General features: G+C 44.2%; 4 protein-coding genes across 4 annotated transcripts; 2 read left to right on the forward strand and 2 right to left on the reverse strand.

The window, feature by feature from the left end:
• The first annotated feature begins 3 nt into the window (after positions 1-3).
• LOC6501173 (thiamin pyrophosphokinase 1) lies at positions 4-1,784 on the forward strand. Its single transcript, XM_001954653.4, has 3 exons — positions 4-422; positions 773-1,294; positions 1,356-1,784. Exons 1-3 carry the CDS (start codon positions 50-52, stop codon positions 1,502-1,504), a joined length of 1,044 nt encoding a protein of 347 aa, XP_001954689.2. The 5' UTR covers positions 4-49; the 3' UTR covers positions 1,505-1,784.
• On the reverse strand, positions 1,540-6,698 carry LOC6499415 (Bloom syndrome protein homolog). Its single transcript, XM_001954647.4, has 4 exons — positions 6,451-6,698; positions 4,143-6,388; positions 3,257-4,079; positions 1,540-3,189 (listed from the first exon to the last, which is right to left on the reverse strand). The coding sequence occupies exons 1-4, from the start codon at positions 6,545-6,547 to the stop codon at positions 1,946-1,948; spliced, it is 4,410 nt and encodes a 1,469-aa protein (XP_001954683.3). The 5' UTR covers positions 6,548-6,698; the 3' UTR covers positions 1,540-1,945.
• A 327-nt stretch (positions 6,699-7,025) lies between these two features.
• On the forward strand, positions 7,026-9,133 carry LOC6501174 (WD repeat-containing protein 55 homolog). Its single transcript, XM_001954654.4, has 2 exons — positions 7,026-7,177; positions 7,242-9,133. The coding sequence occupies exons 1-2, from the start codon at positions 7,170-7,172 to the stop codon at positions 8,677-8,679; spliced, it is 1,446 nt and encodes a 481-aa protein (XP_001954690.1). The 5' UTR covers positions 7,026-7,169; the 3' UTR covers positions 8,680-9,133.
• A 231-nt stretch (positions 9,134-9,364) lies between these two features.
• On the reverse strand, positions 9,365-14,492 carry LOC6499414. Its single transcript, XM_001954655.4, has 5 exons — positions 14,386-14,492; positions 13,805-13,996; positions 10,391-13,749; positions 10,213-10,337; positions 9,365-10,146 (listed from the first exon to the last, which is right to left on the reverse strand). The coding sequence occupies exons 2-5, from the start codon at positions 13,881-13,883 to the stop codon at positions 9,978-9,980; spliced, it is 3,732 nt and encodes a 1,243-aa protein (XP_001954691.3). The 5' UTR covers positions 13,884-13,996; positions 14,386-14,492; the 3' UTR covers positions 9,365-9,977.
• Between the last annotated feature and the right edge of the window lie 3,344 nt (positions 14,493-17,836).

The following is a 17,836-nucleotide window of genomic DNA, read 5'->3' on the forward strand; positions in this document are numbered from 1 at the left end:
GGGTGAGTTGGCGGGGCGTATTGTTTCAAACTTTTATTTCAAGTTTTTCATGAAGTTCAACTTCCACGGCACTCGCTGCCGCAAAATGGCACCGGCATGCGGCTCCAGGGTCGTTTTAAATTGGATGCGCCGCTCCGGACAGCGCATGGCGATAGCGGACGGCCACCGGTTTCGTTTCCCTCGAGTTGGCAGGTCCGAGTTGGGGCCACCCCGACTTGGGGCGCACCGTTCGCTCTGCACGAAAACAACAATCGGTTTCCGCACACAAATGGACCACAAAGTACCGCCCAAGGAGTTCAAGTGGATGCCGTCCAACCTGATCACCGAGAACTTTAAACTTGGTGATAATGGCCATGTCTGCATGGTGCTCAATCGCGAGATCCAGGTGCCAGCGCACGTGGTCAGGTTGCTCTGGAAGAATGGTAACTTTAACAAGAAACACAAACATTCTTAACATACTTATGGGTTCTTATCAGTTTCAATATAATGGGGTAGAATTTTAATAATTTATATTCTAGAGAAGAATACAGAGTCTACCACAAAGGGATGCTTCTGTTCAAGTCCTTTTACATAAACAATCTTTTAAGTTTATTTTTGGAGATAGTTTGGATATAAACTGAGTTCTAAAATGTATTGTTGGTTCATAGTATCTTGCATCCAAATGTATATGTATATTTGCTTTTAAACATTTTGATGAAGTTTAAAAAACATGTTTTCAAAAGCTTCCACAATGTGATTGATGATTAAATAATCAATTTTCTTTGATTTTCAGCTGCCGTACGATGTGCTGTGGATGGCGGATCCAACCATTGGCGTGACTTTGTCGTGGAGCAGGCAAAGTCAAAGCGATCCAATACTAATGAGGCAGCACCACTGGAGCCACTCGACGTGATAACAGGTGACTTTGACTCAATAACAGAGGAAACGGTGGACTTCTTCAAGACAACACCGAAAATCCATACACCCGACCAAGATGCCACAGACTTCACCAAGGCCATCACAGTGCTTCAGCCTGTGATGAACCAACGAAAGATCCAGGACGTGGTGGTCTTCCATGACACCTCTGGCAGACTGGACCATGTCATGGCCAATTTAAATACGTTGTACAAAATGCAGAAGGACAACTGCAATGTGTTTCTTTTAAGTGGTGATTCTGTAACGTGGCTTCTGCGCCCGGGAAAGCACACTATCCAAGTGCCAGTCGATCTGGTTGCCAGTCAACGTTGGTGCTCTCTTATGCCTGTGGGAGCCGCCGCTCACAATGTCACGACCACGGGCCTTAAGTGGAATCTATGTATGTTATTTAATCCTCCCACTTCCAGATATATTATTTAAAATCTATTTTTCTTCTAAAGATCACGCACAAATGGATTTCGGAGGAATGGTTAGCACATCCAATACGTACGCCACGGAGTTTGTCCAGGTGGAGACGGACTCGAATCTAATCTGGTCTATGGGTGCATACGATTTCGAGGAGAAGGTTCGACAAACACCTAAAAAATGAGACGCTATTTAGAGGTTTCTAAGTACTTAAGTTAGGAGACACCAATGACGTACAATGTTAATGGCCAAAGTTGGATCCGTTTGTTTTTTTTATGAGGTTGTTGTTGTTAAACAAAATGAAAGTTTATGTAACAAATTCTAGTGTAAGCTTAAATTCTATTAGTTTTTTAAGCATTGCTTAGCTATTTCACTTTTGTAGAACAGTTGCTTGAGTAAAATTGGACAGTAATCCAAATCTGAAAGTAATGTTTTCAAAATAAATTACAAAATGTGTAAATTTATCCGAGCTATCCAAGCCATTTGTTTATGTATGTTTATTTTTTTTTTAATATCAATCTCTTTGAGCGGTTTCTGGTTTTTAACTTTTAAGGAAAAAAAAACTGAAAATAACAAGAAATCTGTATTCAAAAGAGCAAAGGATCCTTCTCACCCAGCTTAAATGCTATTTTGACCCTGGAAGCGGCATCAGATCGAAGCCAAAACTGCTCCCTGTTTTCTTAGTTTGCCATCCAGAGGAGGAGGAGGAGGATGAGGCTCCAGCGGCGCCGCCACGCTTACTTCCCGCCCTAGCACCACGACCGCCTCTAGCCGAACTGGTCTTCTTGGCCGCCGGGGACGCCGCAGACTTGTATCTTTTGCTAGCCCCAGCTTTAAAAATCTTTTTCCGTTTTCCGGCACGGTAGTTATTAAATCCGCTGTTGCTCGTGTTGCCCTGAGAGGCAACGGCTCTGTCCCAATCAGTGCTGTCGTTGTGGCTGTTCCAACCGGACGACTGCGGCTTTGATTTGGCTGCTTTCGCCTGTTCCTCCTCCTCATCCAGCACGGCCTGCATGAGCAGCTTCTCTGACGCGTAATTGCTGGTAATCTCGAGCAGCTTGGCACCGTACTTGTCGTAGTTCGCCCTGGTCACGTGCGGAATGCTGCACATGTCCTTCTCGCTGGTAGGAAGAGTCTCAGCCATGCTCTTCAATGCCTGAATGTTCATAATACTGGCCATGGTCACATTCCTCTGGCTGGCAATCGTTCGACAGAGATCCAAAAGGTCTGTGTAGCAGCGCTCATGAATCTCTCGCATGCCGGGCTTTCCGTCACTGCTTCCAGAAGCTCCTGCATCCGAAACGGTAGCCACCGATGCCTTACTCTCCTTTTTGGTTACCACGAAATCGAAGGAAGGCGTTCCCTCCATCAGTTTGCTGATGCTGTGACCCAAAAACAAATAGGCTTGAGGGTAATCATTAGTAAATATTAAGTCCTCTCTTAGAAATCCGTCAATGATCATTTTCCGCAGCAGTCTTTGTATATCGTTCTTGTCCCAATCCTTTAGAGCGCCATGATGCGGTGAATTGTGATGGTTGAAGTCCACTATCTTCTTAATCTTTGAACCCTTAAGAACATCGGCAATGTGCAGCAAGGTGAAACGGGATCTGCCGCTACAAAGATCCTTAACACACCGAGCCGCCTTCCTAGCAAACTCCAGGGCATCCACCGACCTGTAGGCCTTCTTGTTTATGCAATTGTCACAAGCTGTTTGCCTGTTCTCCAAGCACTGTTCGCTGGTGAAGTGCTCTCCGAAGTAGTCCAGCTGCTGGGCTCTCCGGCAATCCATCAGATTCTCGCAATATCCGACAATCCGATTTAAATTATCAATGTGCATCTTTTTCACATTATACTGCAGGGCTTTATCGGCTAAAAAGGAGGAGAAAAAAGAGTAGTATTACTTCCAATGTATTGTGGTCTAGTAGATCCATCTTACCGTCTAGCATTTTCTTGATCCTAAGCATATCGGCATAGTTGTAGTACAAAATGCAATCAGCAACCTCTCCGTCTCGACCCGCTCGACCCGCCTCCTGGTAAAAACCCTCGATGGACTTGGGCAGCGAATAGTGCAAGACGAAGCGGACGTCCGGCTTGTCGATTCCCATTCCAAAGGCGATTGTAGCGCAGATTACTCGCAGCTTACCAGTTAGCCAGTCCTTTTGACGTGTTTCCCGCTCATTGTCCGTTAGTCCGGCATGATAGGCCACCGCTCTTACCCCGTCCTTGCACATCTTTTTGGCCACATCATCGCACTCCTTCCGTGACAGGCAATAGATGATTCCACTCGAGTGCGCCGGCTTGGACCTTATGTATCCACTGATGTCGTCCAGGGTGGAAGCGCCCTTTTTGGGCATCACCTTATAGCGAAGGTTGCTGCGGTTGAAGCTGGACAGGAACCATTTGCAGTGCTTCAGATTCAACTGCGCCAGAATATCCAATCGCACTCGAGGAGTGGCAGTAGCTGTGAGTGCAATTGTGGGTACGTTGGGGAAACGCTTCTTCAGGATTCCAAGCTTCTTGTAATCCGGCCTGAAGTCATGGCCCCACTGGGAGACACAGTGAGCCTCATCTATCACAAAGCGGCTAATATAGTTGTTGGCGTTTAGAGTGTCCAGTGTGTCTTGGAATCTAGCCGAACTGCTTATCTTTTCGGGTGTCACGTAGAGTAGCTTAACCATTGGGGGCTGGGCCTCCAAATCCCTGTAAATGGCCATGGCATCGGCGAGTTTCTGCTCACCTGACAAACTCTTAGCACAGATCTGAAAAAATAAACCAAAAAGTTAATTTTTAGTGCTTGCTTTTGAAGAAACTATTTCACTTACATCCAATGAGGCCAGCTTATTGGTCTGATCAAATATAAGAGATTTGAGGGGACTGATCACAATTGTCACGCCCTCGGTCAAAATGGCTGGCAACTGGTAGCACAGGGATTTGCCTCCTCCGGTGGGCATCAGTACAAAGCAATCATTTCCCAACAACGAGGCATTGATCACCTGAAGCTGATTGGGTCGAAAGCTCTTCAGACCAAAGCTGTAACTGAGGCCGTGCATAAGGCGGGTGGAGTGCTCAAAGTTAAGGCCATCAAACTCCCCGGTGATTCCATCATTATGAACGTTCGAGTGAAAGTTTCCAAACAATTTCTTGTCATCCTTGGCAGCTGTCTTGACTGGCGGCAACGTTGACAGACTACTGCTCGCCTTACTGGAGCTCGGCAATTCACTTGACCTAGCTGCTGCTTGGGAGTGCATTTGCTCGAACATAGCCTCATCGTATTCAGGAAAGCCATCATCATCAATCGCCGCCGACGTCTCGTTGGGCGGTTCCTTAACTTTCACATTCTCAAAGTCCTTATAACCGTAGGAATTATACATAGACTTTCGACCCTGCATTTCTTGGTGCTCGTTTTCTATTTCTGCCAATAAACCCTCCAAATCATCATCATCCTCGTCTACCGATTGCGTGGGCGGGATCATGTTCTCTTCCTCCAGGTCGCCGTCCAGCATCATACTTCGAGCCAAGTAATCATCTGGCTCCTCGCACAGATCGTGGATGAGTTCTTCGCGTTTGCGCAGTAAATGCGGATCATCTCGCTTTTTCGAAGGCACATCATCGTCTGGTTCTCCGCACAGATCTTGAAGTAAATTCTTGCGGTTGGGCGGCTTGGAGGGCATAGGCGAATCCTCAAACTCTTCAGGTGGCAAACAATCTTCTGGATCCCCACACAGATCTTGTAGCAAAGACTTCCTATTGGGCGGCTTGGAAGGCAGAGTCGATTCAGTTTCATCCATTGGAGGAAAAAGGTCATCTGGATCACCGCAGAAATTCTGCATTAAAGCCTTTCGGTTAGGTGGCTTCTCCTCGCTTACATTTGCTGATACAGGGCTTGGTGTTGCCTGAGATTTGCCTACCAAATTATCCTGCTTAGATAGCCGCGTTTTTTCCTCCTGCATCTCCATCTCTTCGAGCTCAAGCGCATCCTGTTCCTCCTTTTCCCTGCTGTGGTTTCTGTCCATTGTTTTTTGAAGCAGTTGCGTTCTAGCCTTAAACTTCTGTCGCATAACTTTCAGCTTAAGAAAAGTGTTTGGCTGAAAGCCAGAAATCTCATTGAAGTGCATGGCTGGAATTTGGTCTATCAGAGAGCAGTACTTCTCCATGAGCTCAACGTAAGTATTGCGAAAGAATTCCAGTGAATTCTTTAATGCCCCCATGCTTTGCTTGTTCGGATCCATACTGAAGTTATCGTTTTGGGCCAAGTCGCGCAGGTAATCCGCCAGAGAATTGTCAAAGGCCACACTCAGCCTGGGCTTCAAAGGGACTGCTTTCATTTCCAAAGGGACGGATGTTTCCGGATAGCTGGAAGACAAAGAAGTGCTCTTAACATTATTGTCCTGGCTGGATCCAAGCTTATGACCCGAATAATATGAGTGTCCAGTTTGGTTCTTCTGAGGCGAATCATCAATAACAACACTCTCCAATTTCATCAAATGATTGGTTTTAGGCGGGGTGCCAGGGAGTTGCACTTTAGTTTTAAGTTTTCTAGACGCTAGATCTACAAAATTAGGTTTTATATCAACAGAATCATTGAGCTTTACAGGCGAATCCTCTAAAAATATACTCTTTGATTTTATGATTCGTTTTGTCGTATATTGAATTGGTTTTACGGGCGAATCACTAAGGATAGGAGATTCGGAAAGGCCTCGATAGGTGTGCCGCTGTTCGCTCTTGGAAGATTCTTTGAAAACGTCCTTTTTTGATTTCTCGGCAGTATCTGCAGCTGGCGGGGAATCTGGCAGAGTCAGTACTGAGTGTTTCTGCCCCTTTTTGGGACTATCCTCGAACCGGTTGGCAGTTTGCTTTATAGTTTGAGGCAGATTCTTCGTAGTATCTTCCACTATTTTGGCAGGAGCCAAGGGTGATTGGGATAGGCTGGAGAAAGTGTATTTTTTAATGTAGATGCTCTCCTTCGCAGACGGCTGCCTAGTTTTCCGGGAAGCTTCCTCATCGGATGAAGAGGAGTCTAGAAATATGGGATTGTAGATAGCGCTGGGCTTGCTTCTCGCATTGGTCACTACAAATCCGCACCAATAAATTAATAATCTGTACGATTGCTAATCAATCTGATCAGTATACCTTTTTTTGTTTGGCTCTGGGAGTCTTGGGTGTTATCCAGGCCAATGAAGCTGCTGAGGGTGAGCTGTTTCTTAGGCGCCGCGGCTTTCCTCGACATGACGCTTTGCTGTTCATTCAAACAACTATAAATAACGAAAATAACAATAGTTAACAAAACAATTTAAGACGAATTGGTGTTAAAAACGCGCGCAACGCCAATAAAAACAAATGCGAATTCGGGGCAGTGTAACCAGCTGACGATAATCATCAGAGAGGTGACCGATGTGGGCACATTAATTAGTGTACATTTTTTAAATTTAAATTCGCAATTAAGCCGCAAGGTATTTAAATTATTATTTTCTAAATAATAAGTTATAAATCAAAAGTTTATAATGATTGAAATTTTTAAAAACCAAAAAGATATTGGAGTGTAACTAAGAACCATGGGAATATTTTAATTGATAATCAAATGCAGGATATGTTAATGATGAAATGAGTATAAAGAAAGTATTATATGTAAATTCCACTACTTTTTACTTATTATTTATATATTTTTAAATGATTTTATTTTTAGCCGTAAAAGGCTAAATTGTCGATTACTGGTGACCGAAACAGCTGATATGTGACATGCTTCCTTAGATATGCTTCCTCTTATACCCTGTGGTATCCAAACAACTCAGAAAACAAGCGTGGCGTGGTAAATAAAAGCGCAAAAACTAATTGTTTTTGTTGAAAATAGTATGCACACGTAAGTAGTTTACTTTTGCCATCAATAAGCAGTCATTATCCTCAAGAAAAACTCATTTCTACAGGCATAATCACTTCAAGACACCGTCGGATGCGGAAGAAGTTGACGATTTGGACGACGAGATGGTAATGGGCGTGATAGCAGAGATTGAACAGGAAGTTCTCTTTGAATCGGACAGTGACGACGACGGCTTCGGAGCGGAACAATTGGGTGCTCCTCCGCCAGATGATGATAATGACCAAATTAGCAGCAGCGATGACAGCTTCGATCCAAATGCAGAGGATTCCGATTCCGATGATTCCATGCAACACGAGGAACAGGCCCAGGCGACAAGCGCCAAGCGTCGCAAGGATGACGATGGTCCGTCGGGCAGCAACCGGGACGTAGAAACCAATTTTGATTTGGATCTGGAGGACGAAACAGACGAGACAGTGCGTGCCATAATTGCAGCTATCAAGAAACCCCGCAGTGCTCCACCAGAGATCAAGCTGGAGGACTTTGTTACAGATATTTCCTTCCATCCAGAGCGCAATATCATTGCCCTGGCCACTATTATTGGTGATGTGCATCTGTACGAGTACGCCAATGAAGGCAACAAACTGATCCGCACCATTGAAGTGCATTCAAAGGCCTGTCGGGATGTGGAGTTTACAGAAGACGGACGAAATCTGCTTACCTGTTCCAAGGACAAGTGTGTAATGGTAACCGACATGGAGACGGAGAAACTGAAGAAGCTTTATGAGACGGCTCACGATGATGCCATTAACACATTGCATGTCCTAAATGAGAACCTCTTTGCCACGGGAGATGATGCGGGCACAGTGAAGCTCTGGGATCTGCGCACCAAGCAGCATGTGTTTGAGCTGAAGCAGATAGATGATCAAGTGACCCAGTTGCTATCCAATGAACAGAATACGCTGCTTCTGGCCACCAGCGCGGACGGATACCTCACCACCTTCAATATCCCCGGCCGCAAGTTGTACGTACAGTCGGAGCCCTACGAAGAGGAGCTCAACTGCATGGGTATCTATCGCGGCGACTCTAAGCTTGTTGTGGGCACTTCCAAGGGAAAACTGTACAGCTACAATTGGGGCTCCTTCGGGTACCACTGTGACATGTATCCTGGTATTAAGAGTCCCATTAGCCTGATGATTCCAATCACCGATAGAATCGCCTGTGTGGCTGGAGAGGATGGCAATATACGCGCCTGCCACATCACGCCGTACCGAAATCTGGGTGTAGTGGGGCAGCACAACATGCCCATCGAGGCATTGGATGTTAATAGCACCGGTGAGCTTTTGGCATCGTCTTCACACAACAACGACGTTCGCTTCTGGAACGTAAAGTATTTCGAAGACTTTGGGGACATCAAGTACAACGAGAAACACAATGCCTATAAGGAACAACGGCATAACTTGCCCTCCTCGAAGTGCACCAACACGGGGGATTTCTTCGCCGACCTGGCAAAGCAGGAGGATGATGAGGATGACGACGCTACATAGGATATATGGCCTTATATCTACATTCACGGGGGTTTGTCTATTGGCATGATTGGGATTCCTTAACCAACTCTATGATTTGTTAGCCAGTTTCAAATATGTGGATCAGGTTGGAGAGAATGTTTATAGAGTGTTGCCTTTTAAATTTTTTTGTATTTAAAATAAAAAATAGTTTAAAGACACAAGCACATCCTAAATAATAAACCCAAAGTCCTCAGCAACAATATCTTTTAAACATTAGAACCAATAGACCACCCTTGCCTTCAAAATAGGGGGTGTTGAGTTAACAAAACCACTAAAATAAAACGTAGCTATAGATTTTTAAAGTTTTACACGGAAGCTGAAACACAAAGTTGCATATTCATATTTCGCAATAAACTGTTACTGATAAACAAACTCACGAAATAGAACTGATTATTTACTTACCAATAAAAGAATTATACATACAGGATAAAAAGAAATTCTTTTAAATATGATATTGTTTACTTTATTTTTGTCGTTTATGAACGACACTGGGAAAAGTTGTATGCACTGTGCCTTGGCGAAATTAAAACAGAACTTATGTTACGATGATACAAACCATTAAATGGGATTATTTTTTAATGTAATAATTTCACGATTATGGCACGATATGAGATATTGAGCAATAATTGAGGTGGTAGAGCCCAAACATTAAGAAAATAATTAATATTAATCGGTTTTTATCTGTCAGAAGATAATAATTTGATCATTTTAATCACAACTAGCTGTGATAATTAAAAACATAACAAAAAATATTAATAGAAAATCATAAAAGGTATTAACATGCTATTTGGGATTCTAAAATTAAATACAAAATGCATTGGCCGATTAGAAACTTGGTTCCGCGTCCTGTTTTATGGAGAGAGTCCTATTTGTGTGACAGAAATTGAAAGTTTAACAAGCGTGGGCTGGAAAGAATATAAGTCGCGCCCATGATGGGTATTCTATTCTATAACAATATACGCATTTATGAAATTCTTATCACAAGAATTTTGTTTCACAAGACGTGGACAATTTGTACATATGTATAGGAAATAATTTGCCGAATCACTTATGATACTTAGAGTAAGAAATTGAGCCAAACAGACTTAGCTTTTTGATATTCTTCATCGCAACTACGCAATCGTGGCAATTGCGTGCTGTGGTGGGTTAAATATTTAAAGGTTTGTTCTTATGTTTTTTTAAGATTATTTTTCTTTTCTTTCATTTGATTTCCTCACTATGCCTGCCGCGACGATCTCGTTCCAGGAGGATTACATGAAGATTCCATGCACACAGTGTCATAAGGCGGCACTACTGGCGGCGTCCGTGACACCGCTAGAACTGGAGGCCAGTGCATCATTGGCCATATGGGTTTCGATGTCGACGCGACAAATCGGGCAGTGCTTGTTGGTGACCAGCCACTGGTCCACACAGTCGGTGTGGAACAAATGCATGCAAGGTAGGCGCCTAAAGTGGATCATAGTTATTAAAATTAATTAAGCAAAAAACTCCTCTTCCCAAATCTTAACCTACCGAACGTCGTTCTCAATTTCAAAGAGGGTCAGACAGATGGCGCACTTCTCAGCATCCTCATCGGTTTCACTTGGCCGGCGCACACGCCTATACTTATGGGGCAAAGTATTCCGCTCGATGGTTTCCTAAAAGATAATCAATAGAATCAGGAGACATGGTGGCCTATTTGACTGCTTACCAAAGTGGCTCCGCGATTCGGCCTCGGTGGTCCAATAAGTATTCGAGATCCTAGGGATAGGGGCGTGGCCAGACCAATTTCCAGATGCAACGGGGAGTAGTGGTGATGGAACATGTGGTGGTGAATCGCACGCTGTCGCTGCAAGAGATGCGAAGGCGGCGGTGAAGTCTGCGCTTGTGTCGGAATCCTAAGCATGGGTGGTGCTCCCGTGGACCCAGCGGAACCGGCTATACTAATCGAACTGCCCTGCGACTGGGGTGGCGGCGGGGGAGCGGCTGATCCAACAGCTCCAGCATCATACGGCGGATAATAAGCAGGATCTAGACTGGAAACCGGACCACTTCGCGCATGGACGCAGTTGCAAATGCTGTGCATGTACCCATTCCGCAGGCTGCTTGTCAGTAGTGGCGCATTCGAGGAGAGATCAATGGGTGTGGGAGTCATATGTCGCCGGTGCAACTCTTGGATGCTCTGTTGCCGGTACCACAAGTTTTGGTGAACTGGATAAGGCGGCGCTGGGGTCAACGAGGTGGCCACTAGAGCGCTGGCCCTGTGCGGCGGATGTATGTGAGCATGCATTTGGTTCTGCGGCGCCTGGTGGCCCTGATGCGGCTGAGGCTGGTAGTGCTGCCTGTTGCTGTACGCCGCCTCCGATCTTCTCACGCTAAATGGCGGCGATCCGCAATACGGAATGGTACTCCGGCCGGAGTACATCTCGAGGAGTGGTGGCGGCGAGACGGCTGCTCCCAATGTAACAGAGGAAACTATTCCCGGCGGCGGGGGATTAATAGCACTTCGCTGCTGTTGCTGCTGTTGGACCAACGGATGTGGTGGCGATGGGTTTCCCACCGGGCCGCTATCCAACCCAGCTCCCACCCCCCTTCCGGCTTCGTTGTGAGTCCTTGACAAGAGAACGTTAAAGGATTGCGCCTGTGCTGCTGCAGCTGCGCCTGCAACAGCTGCCGCATTGAGAGCTCCGCTCAATGAGCTCCGACTGCTACCGCCTTGTCCCTGGTAATGGGGATGGGTGTGCGGATGGGGATGGGAATGTGTCGAGGGCAGGGATTGAAGAGGGCTGGGTGAGTAAACAGCCTCCATAACGGTGGGAAGTGGGGTTATTGCATAATGAGGAACGTAGTACGGCTGATAACGGTGGTATACATTCGCCGGACTACTGCGTCTCCGGCGGACTGGCTGGGAACTGGATGTGGACCCGTTGGAGCTGCTTGCCGTGGAAGCGACAGCCCCAGAGGCCAAGCTCTCTGGTGGAGGAAGAGGCGCCGAAACCGGTGCTGGAACAGGACCGGGAGCAGGTGGTGGATGTGGCGTACCAAGTACCCACATGGGAGGCTGCTCACTGATTGGCTGGAAGTAGCGCTGCGGATCCATGCTGGAGCAGCGGGGAGGCGGATAATAATGTCTGGAACTGTGATCCAGCAACTGGTCCAGTTCATAGCTATAGTTGTGGTCCGTGATCGCAGGCCTATTGGCAAGAGCGCCGCTGTAGAACGCAAAAGCAGACGTTCCATCTTCACCAGCCTCTGATCGGCGTTCCGATCTACGGGGATATGGTAGGGGGTAGGCGTAATTAAAAATTGGTCGCCTTTCATCGCGGGCATCCAACGCATTCCAGTCCTCGTCTCTTTCTGGACCTCCCCACCTTTGTATTTCTCTTCGAAGTTCGTCCTGGAGTGTACCTTCCGGTAGCCTTTCCCTTCCACTCTCACTGCTACGTCCATTCTGTGTTTGCCGCACCCTTTCCTCCCGTTGCGGCCTCTCATTGGCTATGCCACCGTCGTCATCAGAGGTGAGATCTATGGAGAGTATCGGCTCCCGTGTGGAGTGTACGAAGACAACGTCATCATCATCTTCGTTGGAGTCGGAAGACCAATCATCCAGTTGTAAATCTGGAGCAGTCAGCACAGCATCGCCCCGGTTTGAATTCGTGTTGGAGTTGTTCAAATTTCCACGCCTGCCTGACGACGTTGAAGGTAGATTGTTCGGCTCTCCGGTGGACTGCCGCTCCCGTGGCCTGCCCACATAAGTTATTACACACGATCCGTTTGAAGATTGATCCGATGGCCGAGCAGCATTGCTGGTTCCCAGCTCGGCAAACGTGCGGTGTCTGCTCCTACCCGGCTGAAAAGCATTGAAATTTGTTGGCGAAAGTTTCGTTGAGGAACTGGGCGGCGATTCCCTCTCGTTGTCTAATCGCGGATTCTTTCTCGGAGGTGCTGATTCGTCCGTGGGACGCGCCCGATTCCACAATGCTCCAGAGTTTCCCCGTCCACTTGATAGACGCATTGGTTGCGGTTGTGGCTGTTCCGCCTCCAGTTGATCCTGATCCGTCGAAGTTGTCGAAGGCGATGCAGTATTCTGGCGCATTCGAGATCCGTAGTCTACGCTGCATGTTGTGTGGGTGGCCGTGGAGCAGGAAGCAGCTGGTCTGTACGTGCTATCCGGTCTACGACTATTAAAGTATGTGTGATCCCCGTGACCGTCTGCTTGGATTTCTCTCCTACCATTGCCTCGTATTACGGTAACAGCAGGTCCCGACTGGGCGGCAGAGTTATGCATCCTTAGGTCCCAGCCATCGTCACTGCTCTCATTTTCCGGTTCCAAAACCCTAGCTCGTCGATATGAAAATCGATCTACTTGCTGTCTTCGCGCTTGGGCACTCGTGCTGGGTGTTGCGTCAAGTTCTACTCCTGATCCTCCACTGCCGCTTGAGGAGGAATTCGAGGAGGCGTCACTTGAACGATTTGGCTTCTTTTTATGCGCCTGCACAGCCGATGTAGTCGTGGTGGTGTTGGTGGTACGCGTATTGGCGAACTGGACGTGCTCCGTGTCCGAGGCACTGGACGTAACGTCATCAAAGCTATTGCTCAGCTGCAGCGAACTGGAGGGCTGTTCGTACACCACCGCAGTGGCATCCATGGCATGCTCCTCCATAGCGGCCGCTGGCCATGTTCCATTAATGGAGACTACCACCTCATCGGCAGCATCGTCGCTCTCGTGTTGCAAATTAAGGGGTTCAGTCTTCTTCTGTTCCGCCTGGCGGTTTCTAGAAGTGGCAGTTGATGACGAGGGTAGTTCCACGAACTGAGGCGACGAGTCTTGCGACTGGTTTTGAGTGGAGTCAGCACAATGACATCGACAGAGATTAGATACCAAGCTGCACTTTTCACAGCGAACAGGTGGAGTAGGCTCATATCCGGAGGAAGTGGAAACCTCACGACGCGGTGCCACCAATGCGGTGAAAGATGATGGGGATGGAGATGTAGACTGTGGCACTGGAGCCGTCATAAATGGATTAAACAGCATGTAGCCGTCAGGTAGCATCATAAACTGCGGGGAATCTGAAACAAAACCAGAAAGGATTAGCCATCTAGCATAATGTGTTGGGCAGCTTACGGGTTTCTTGAGCGGAAGGGCTTGAAAACGACATGGTGACCCGTGGGTGGTGGCGCAACTCCTCCTGTTCGTTCTCCATACTTGCCAAGATATCTGATCTCCAGAATCTTCAGTTCAGTGCACAATGGCAACGTCAACGGCAAAGAAACGGCAAAAAATTACGGCGTTACGGCGCACATAGGCCAAAAAGTTCTGAAAATATGTATACATATGTATATACAAAAATGTATGAATTATAGATCTGTGGCAAAGTCGAAACGACTGAGCTGATTGCTCTGTGCCCCGGGGCTTCCCTAATAAAAACAAAGGGCCAAGCCGTTCTGTAGTAGGCAACTATTTTCTTATTAAACGTATTCATTTAATCCTTACTCAGTGTTTCTTAATAATAGTTAATAAATACAAATAAACACAATTAAGGATAACAAAAGCTCGCAAATATATAAAAAACTGAAAACATTTTTTCTTTCTTTTTTAATGTAGTCATTTTTAATATATATTTTCATTTTCAACGAGTTCACAATCCACTTCCCTTTCCCAAATAGTAAATAAAAAAGAAATACGTTTGGTTTTTAATGTCCCACCTGCTGCGGTGGCCTTACAAAACTTTTTAGTTGGTGCAAAAAAACTTATTAATTTCTAGACAACGCAATAGGGATGTCAGTGTGCTATCGATAAGAATCATATCGATAGTGAGTTACAAAAACTTATTATTAAAGAGTTTTGCAAAATATTATTAAATAAATTGTTTATTTTTACACAAAATCAATATTGAATTTGATTTTAGCCAACATGGTGAGTTTGGGTTAGCTGTAAACAAAAAAAAACAGCTGTTAGGCCTAAGGGTGAAAACTAAACAGCTGTTTTAGTGATAACAAAGTTTTGAGTAAACAAAATTTATTCGATAAAATTAAACAACTATTAAACTAACATGAACAAGCCCAAAATATACATGAACTTAAAATTCTGATAATATGACTTACTAAGATAAGTAAGTGCCACACAACCAAACCAATAGGGGGGATAAAATATTGTGTGTAGAAGGAGCAAATAAAACAGCTGCAATAATAGAAAAAACGGCTTAAATGGAAGTTGCTTAAGTGGGTAGAATGGGTTGTAGGTACTTTATTGACGACTATTCTCGCACTTTGACTTAGTTTTTCTGAAATTGATGTTTTTAATCTAAAACTTTATAGAAGATCCAAAATAACGAAACTTTTTTCTTGTCTGCCGGAACGTAACGCATTATCGATACCAGTAAAAAGCTTAAAGATATATCGAAAATTATTCCGAAATTTCAGAGAGGCAACACTGACAATTCAAAACTTGTTAACAATTAACGTTATTGCAATCGTTTTAAGATGGTGTGAAATATTTCAACATTACTTAGAACTTTAAATAATTTTTAGTAACAACGGTTTATGTCCTTTTCCTATTATTGTTTTCTATTTTCCATTGAATAAATATGCATACTTTAAAAACGATTCCAATTCGTATCGGATTTGAAAAAGGAATACCATTTACGAATCGGGGAACTAAGGACCGTCGGTCTGCATCAAAATATATTCCTCATCGCGAAATAAAATGTTGGCTCGATTTTTGGCCAAAATCACGACGTTACCCCTTTGAAAAATTTCGAAAATGGGGTCCGATTTTAGGTGGTGAGGTTTTGATTGAAAATAATAGTTCTCGAAGATCCAAGATCGGGAAGGTATAACATTCGCCGATCGGACAATTATCAAGAAAGTAATGGCCTTTTTCCTGAAAGAAATCGATGGGGAGACCATGTTGGCCAAGTTAAAATCCTTGAATGGCCAAAATGAATACTTTTGAGCCACTTTTTAGTCAATATCTGAGCCAATTCGTATCGGATTTGTAAAAGGAATACCATTTTCGAATCAGGGAACTAAATACCGTCGATCTGCATCAAAATATAGTCCCCATCGCGAAATAAAATTTTGGCTCGATTTTTGTCCAAAATCACGACCCCTTTGAAAAATTTCGAAAATGGGGTCCGATTTTAGGTGGTGAGGTTTTGATTGAAAATGATAGTTCTCGAAGATCCAAATTCGGGAAGGTATAACATTCGCCGATCGGACAATTATCAAGAAAGTTATGGCCTTTTTTCTGAAAGAAAGCGATGGGGAGACCATGTTGGCCAAGTTAAAATCCTTGGATGGCCAAAATGAATACTTTTGAGACACTTTTTAATCAATATCTGAGCCAATTCGTATCGGATTTGAAAAAGGAACACCATTTTTGAATCAGGGAACTAAGTACCGTCGATCTGCATCAAAATATAGTCCCCATCGCGAAATAAAATTTTGGCTCGATTTTTGGCCAAAATCACGATGTTACCCCTTTGAAAAATTTCGAAAATGGGGTCCGATTTTAGGTGGTGAGGTTTTGATTGAAAATGATAGTTCTCGAAGATCCAAGATCGGAAAGGTATAAAATTCAACGATTCGACTAGTATTAAGAAAGTTATGGCCTTTTTCCTGAAAGAAAGCGATGGGGAGACCAAGTTGGCCAAGTTAAGATCCTTGGATGCCCAAAATGAATACTTTTGAGACACTTTTTAGTCAATATTTTTGCCAATTCGTATCGGATTTGAAAAAGGAATACCATTTTCGAATCAGGGAACTAAGCACCGTCGATCTTTATCAAAATATTTTCCTCATCGCGAAATTAAATTCTGGCTCGATTTTTGGCCAAAATCACGATGTTACCCCTTTGAAAAATTTCGAAAATGGGGTACGATTTAAGGTGGTAAGGTTTTGATTGAAAATGATAGTCCTCGAAGATCCAAGATCGGAAAGGTATAACATTCGCCGATCGGACAATTATCAAGAAAGTTATGGCCTTTTTTCTGAAAGAAAGCGATGGGGAGATCATGTTGGCCAAGATAAGATCCTTGGATGGCCAAAATGAATACTTTTGAGACACTTTTTAATCAATATCTGAGCCAATTCGTATCGGATTTGAAAAAGGAACACCATTTTTGAATCAGGGAACTAAGTACCGTCGATCTGCATCAAAATATAGTCCCCATCGCGAAATAAAATTTTGGCTCGATTTTTGGCCAAAATCACGATGTTACCCCTTTGAAAAATTTCGAAAATGGGGTCCGATTTTAGGTGGTGAGGTTTTGATTGAAAATGATAGTTCTCGAAGATCCAAATTCGGGAAGGTATAACATTCAACGATCAGACCATTATTAAGAAAGTTATGCCCTTTTTCCTGAAAGAAATCGACCATTTTGACCAAGTCAAAATACTTGGGTGGCTAAAATTGACTTTTCACCCACTTTTTAGTCAATATTTATGCCAATTCGTATCGGATTTTAAAAGGGGAATACCATTTACAAATCAAGGAACTAAGTACCGTCGATCGGAATCCAAATTTGTGTCCCAGTCCCTTCAAAAATTTTCAAAATTTTGGTACAATTTGTGAAATTTGTTTTCGAAATTACATAGAAATCCATATAATGGAAGACTTATCATTATATTCTGTATCCTGAGAACTGCAATGGGCATTTAGCTGGCTCAAACTCAAGGAAATCTATATTAGAACTATAAAAATTAAATTTAAAAGAAAATAAACAACTCCGGCATAGAATTAATTGCTTCCTTCAGTAAAAAAAAAAACCTGAAAAAAATACACTAATACACTAATTTAGCGAAAATGTTCCAGTATTCCCAAAGAAACCCGAAAAGAACCTCAAACTGCTATTATGTGTGGGGAGAAAAATTCAAACGCCTGTGTTACAACATTAAACAAAGGTCCCATCCGCCGGATTACGAAAATTATGAAATGGATCACGCCTACAGTATTTTCCACAAGGATAATGACATGCGGGTGATGATCCTTTCGATAGGCAGGAGTAGACTTCATTCACTCCCAACGTTTCGTGTCGATGACGAAGGACAGTTTCGTCAAAACGGAAGTCTCATTTATGAATATTACCTGCAAATTTATTGTGCAAGAAATGTTACCTATATGAAGGGTTTAATATCGGAATGTATGGGTGTGCCC

Source organism: Drosophila ananassae, chromosome 2L (genome assembly GCF_017639315.1).
Source record: "Drosophila ananassae strain 14024-0371.13 chromosome 2L, ASM1763931v2, whole genome shotgun sequence".
NCBI classification, from domain to species: Eukaryota; Metazoa; Arthropoda; class Insecta; order Diptera; family Drosophilidae; genus Drosophila; species Drosophila ananassae.

Excerpts from the sequence above, each read along its gene's own strand:
- LOC6501173 (XM_001954653.4), top strand. The coding sequence starts at position 50 with ATGAAGTTCAACTTCCACGGCACTCGCTGCCGCAAAATGGCACCGGCA. Across the intron at positions 423-772 it reads CAGGTTGCTCTGGAAGAATG|CTGCCGTACGATGTGCTGTG; the intron begins GTAACTTTAACA and ends TTTGATTTTCAG. Across the intron at positions 1,295-1,355 it reads GGGCCTTAAGTGGAATCTAT|ATCACGCACAAATGGATTTC; the intron begins GTATGTTATTTA and ends TTTCTTCTAAAG.
- LOC6499415 (XM_001954647.4), bottom strand. The coding sequence starts at position 6,547 with ATGTCGAGGAAAGCCGCGGCGCCTAAGAAACAGCTCACCCTCAGCAGC. Across the intron at positions 6,389-6,450 it reads CCAGAGCCAAACAAAAAAAG|TGACCAATGCGAGAAGCAAG; the intron begins GTATACTGATCA and ends GCGGATTTGTAG. Across the intron at positions 3,190-3,256 it reads GATCAAGAAAATGCTAGACG|CCGATAAAGCCCTGCAGTAT; the intron begins GTAAGATGGATC and ends CCTCCTTTTTAG.
- LOC6499414 (XM_001954655.4), bottom strand. The coding sequence starts at position 13,883 with ATGGAGAACGAACAGGAGGAGTTGCGCCACCACCCACGGGTCACCATG. Across the intron at positions 13,750-13,804 it reads CCCTTCCGCTCAAGAAACCC|ATTCCCCGCAGTTTATGATG; the intron begins GTAAGCTGCCCA and ends GTTTTGTTTCAG. Across the intron at positions 10,147-10,212 it reads GAAATTGAGAACGACGTTCG|GCGCCTACCTTGCATGCATT; the intron begins GTAGGTTAAGAT and ends GATCCACTTTAG.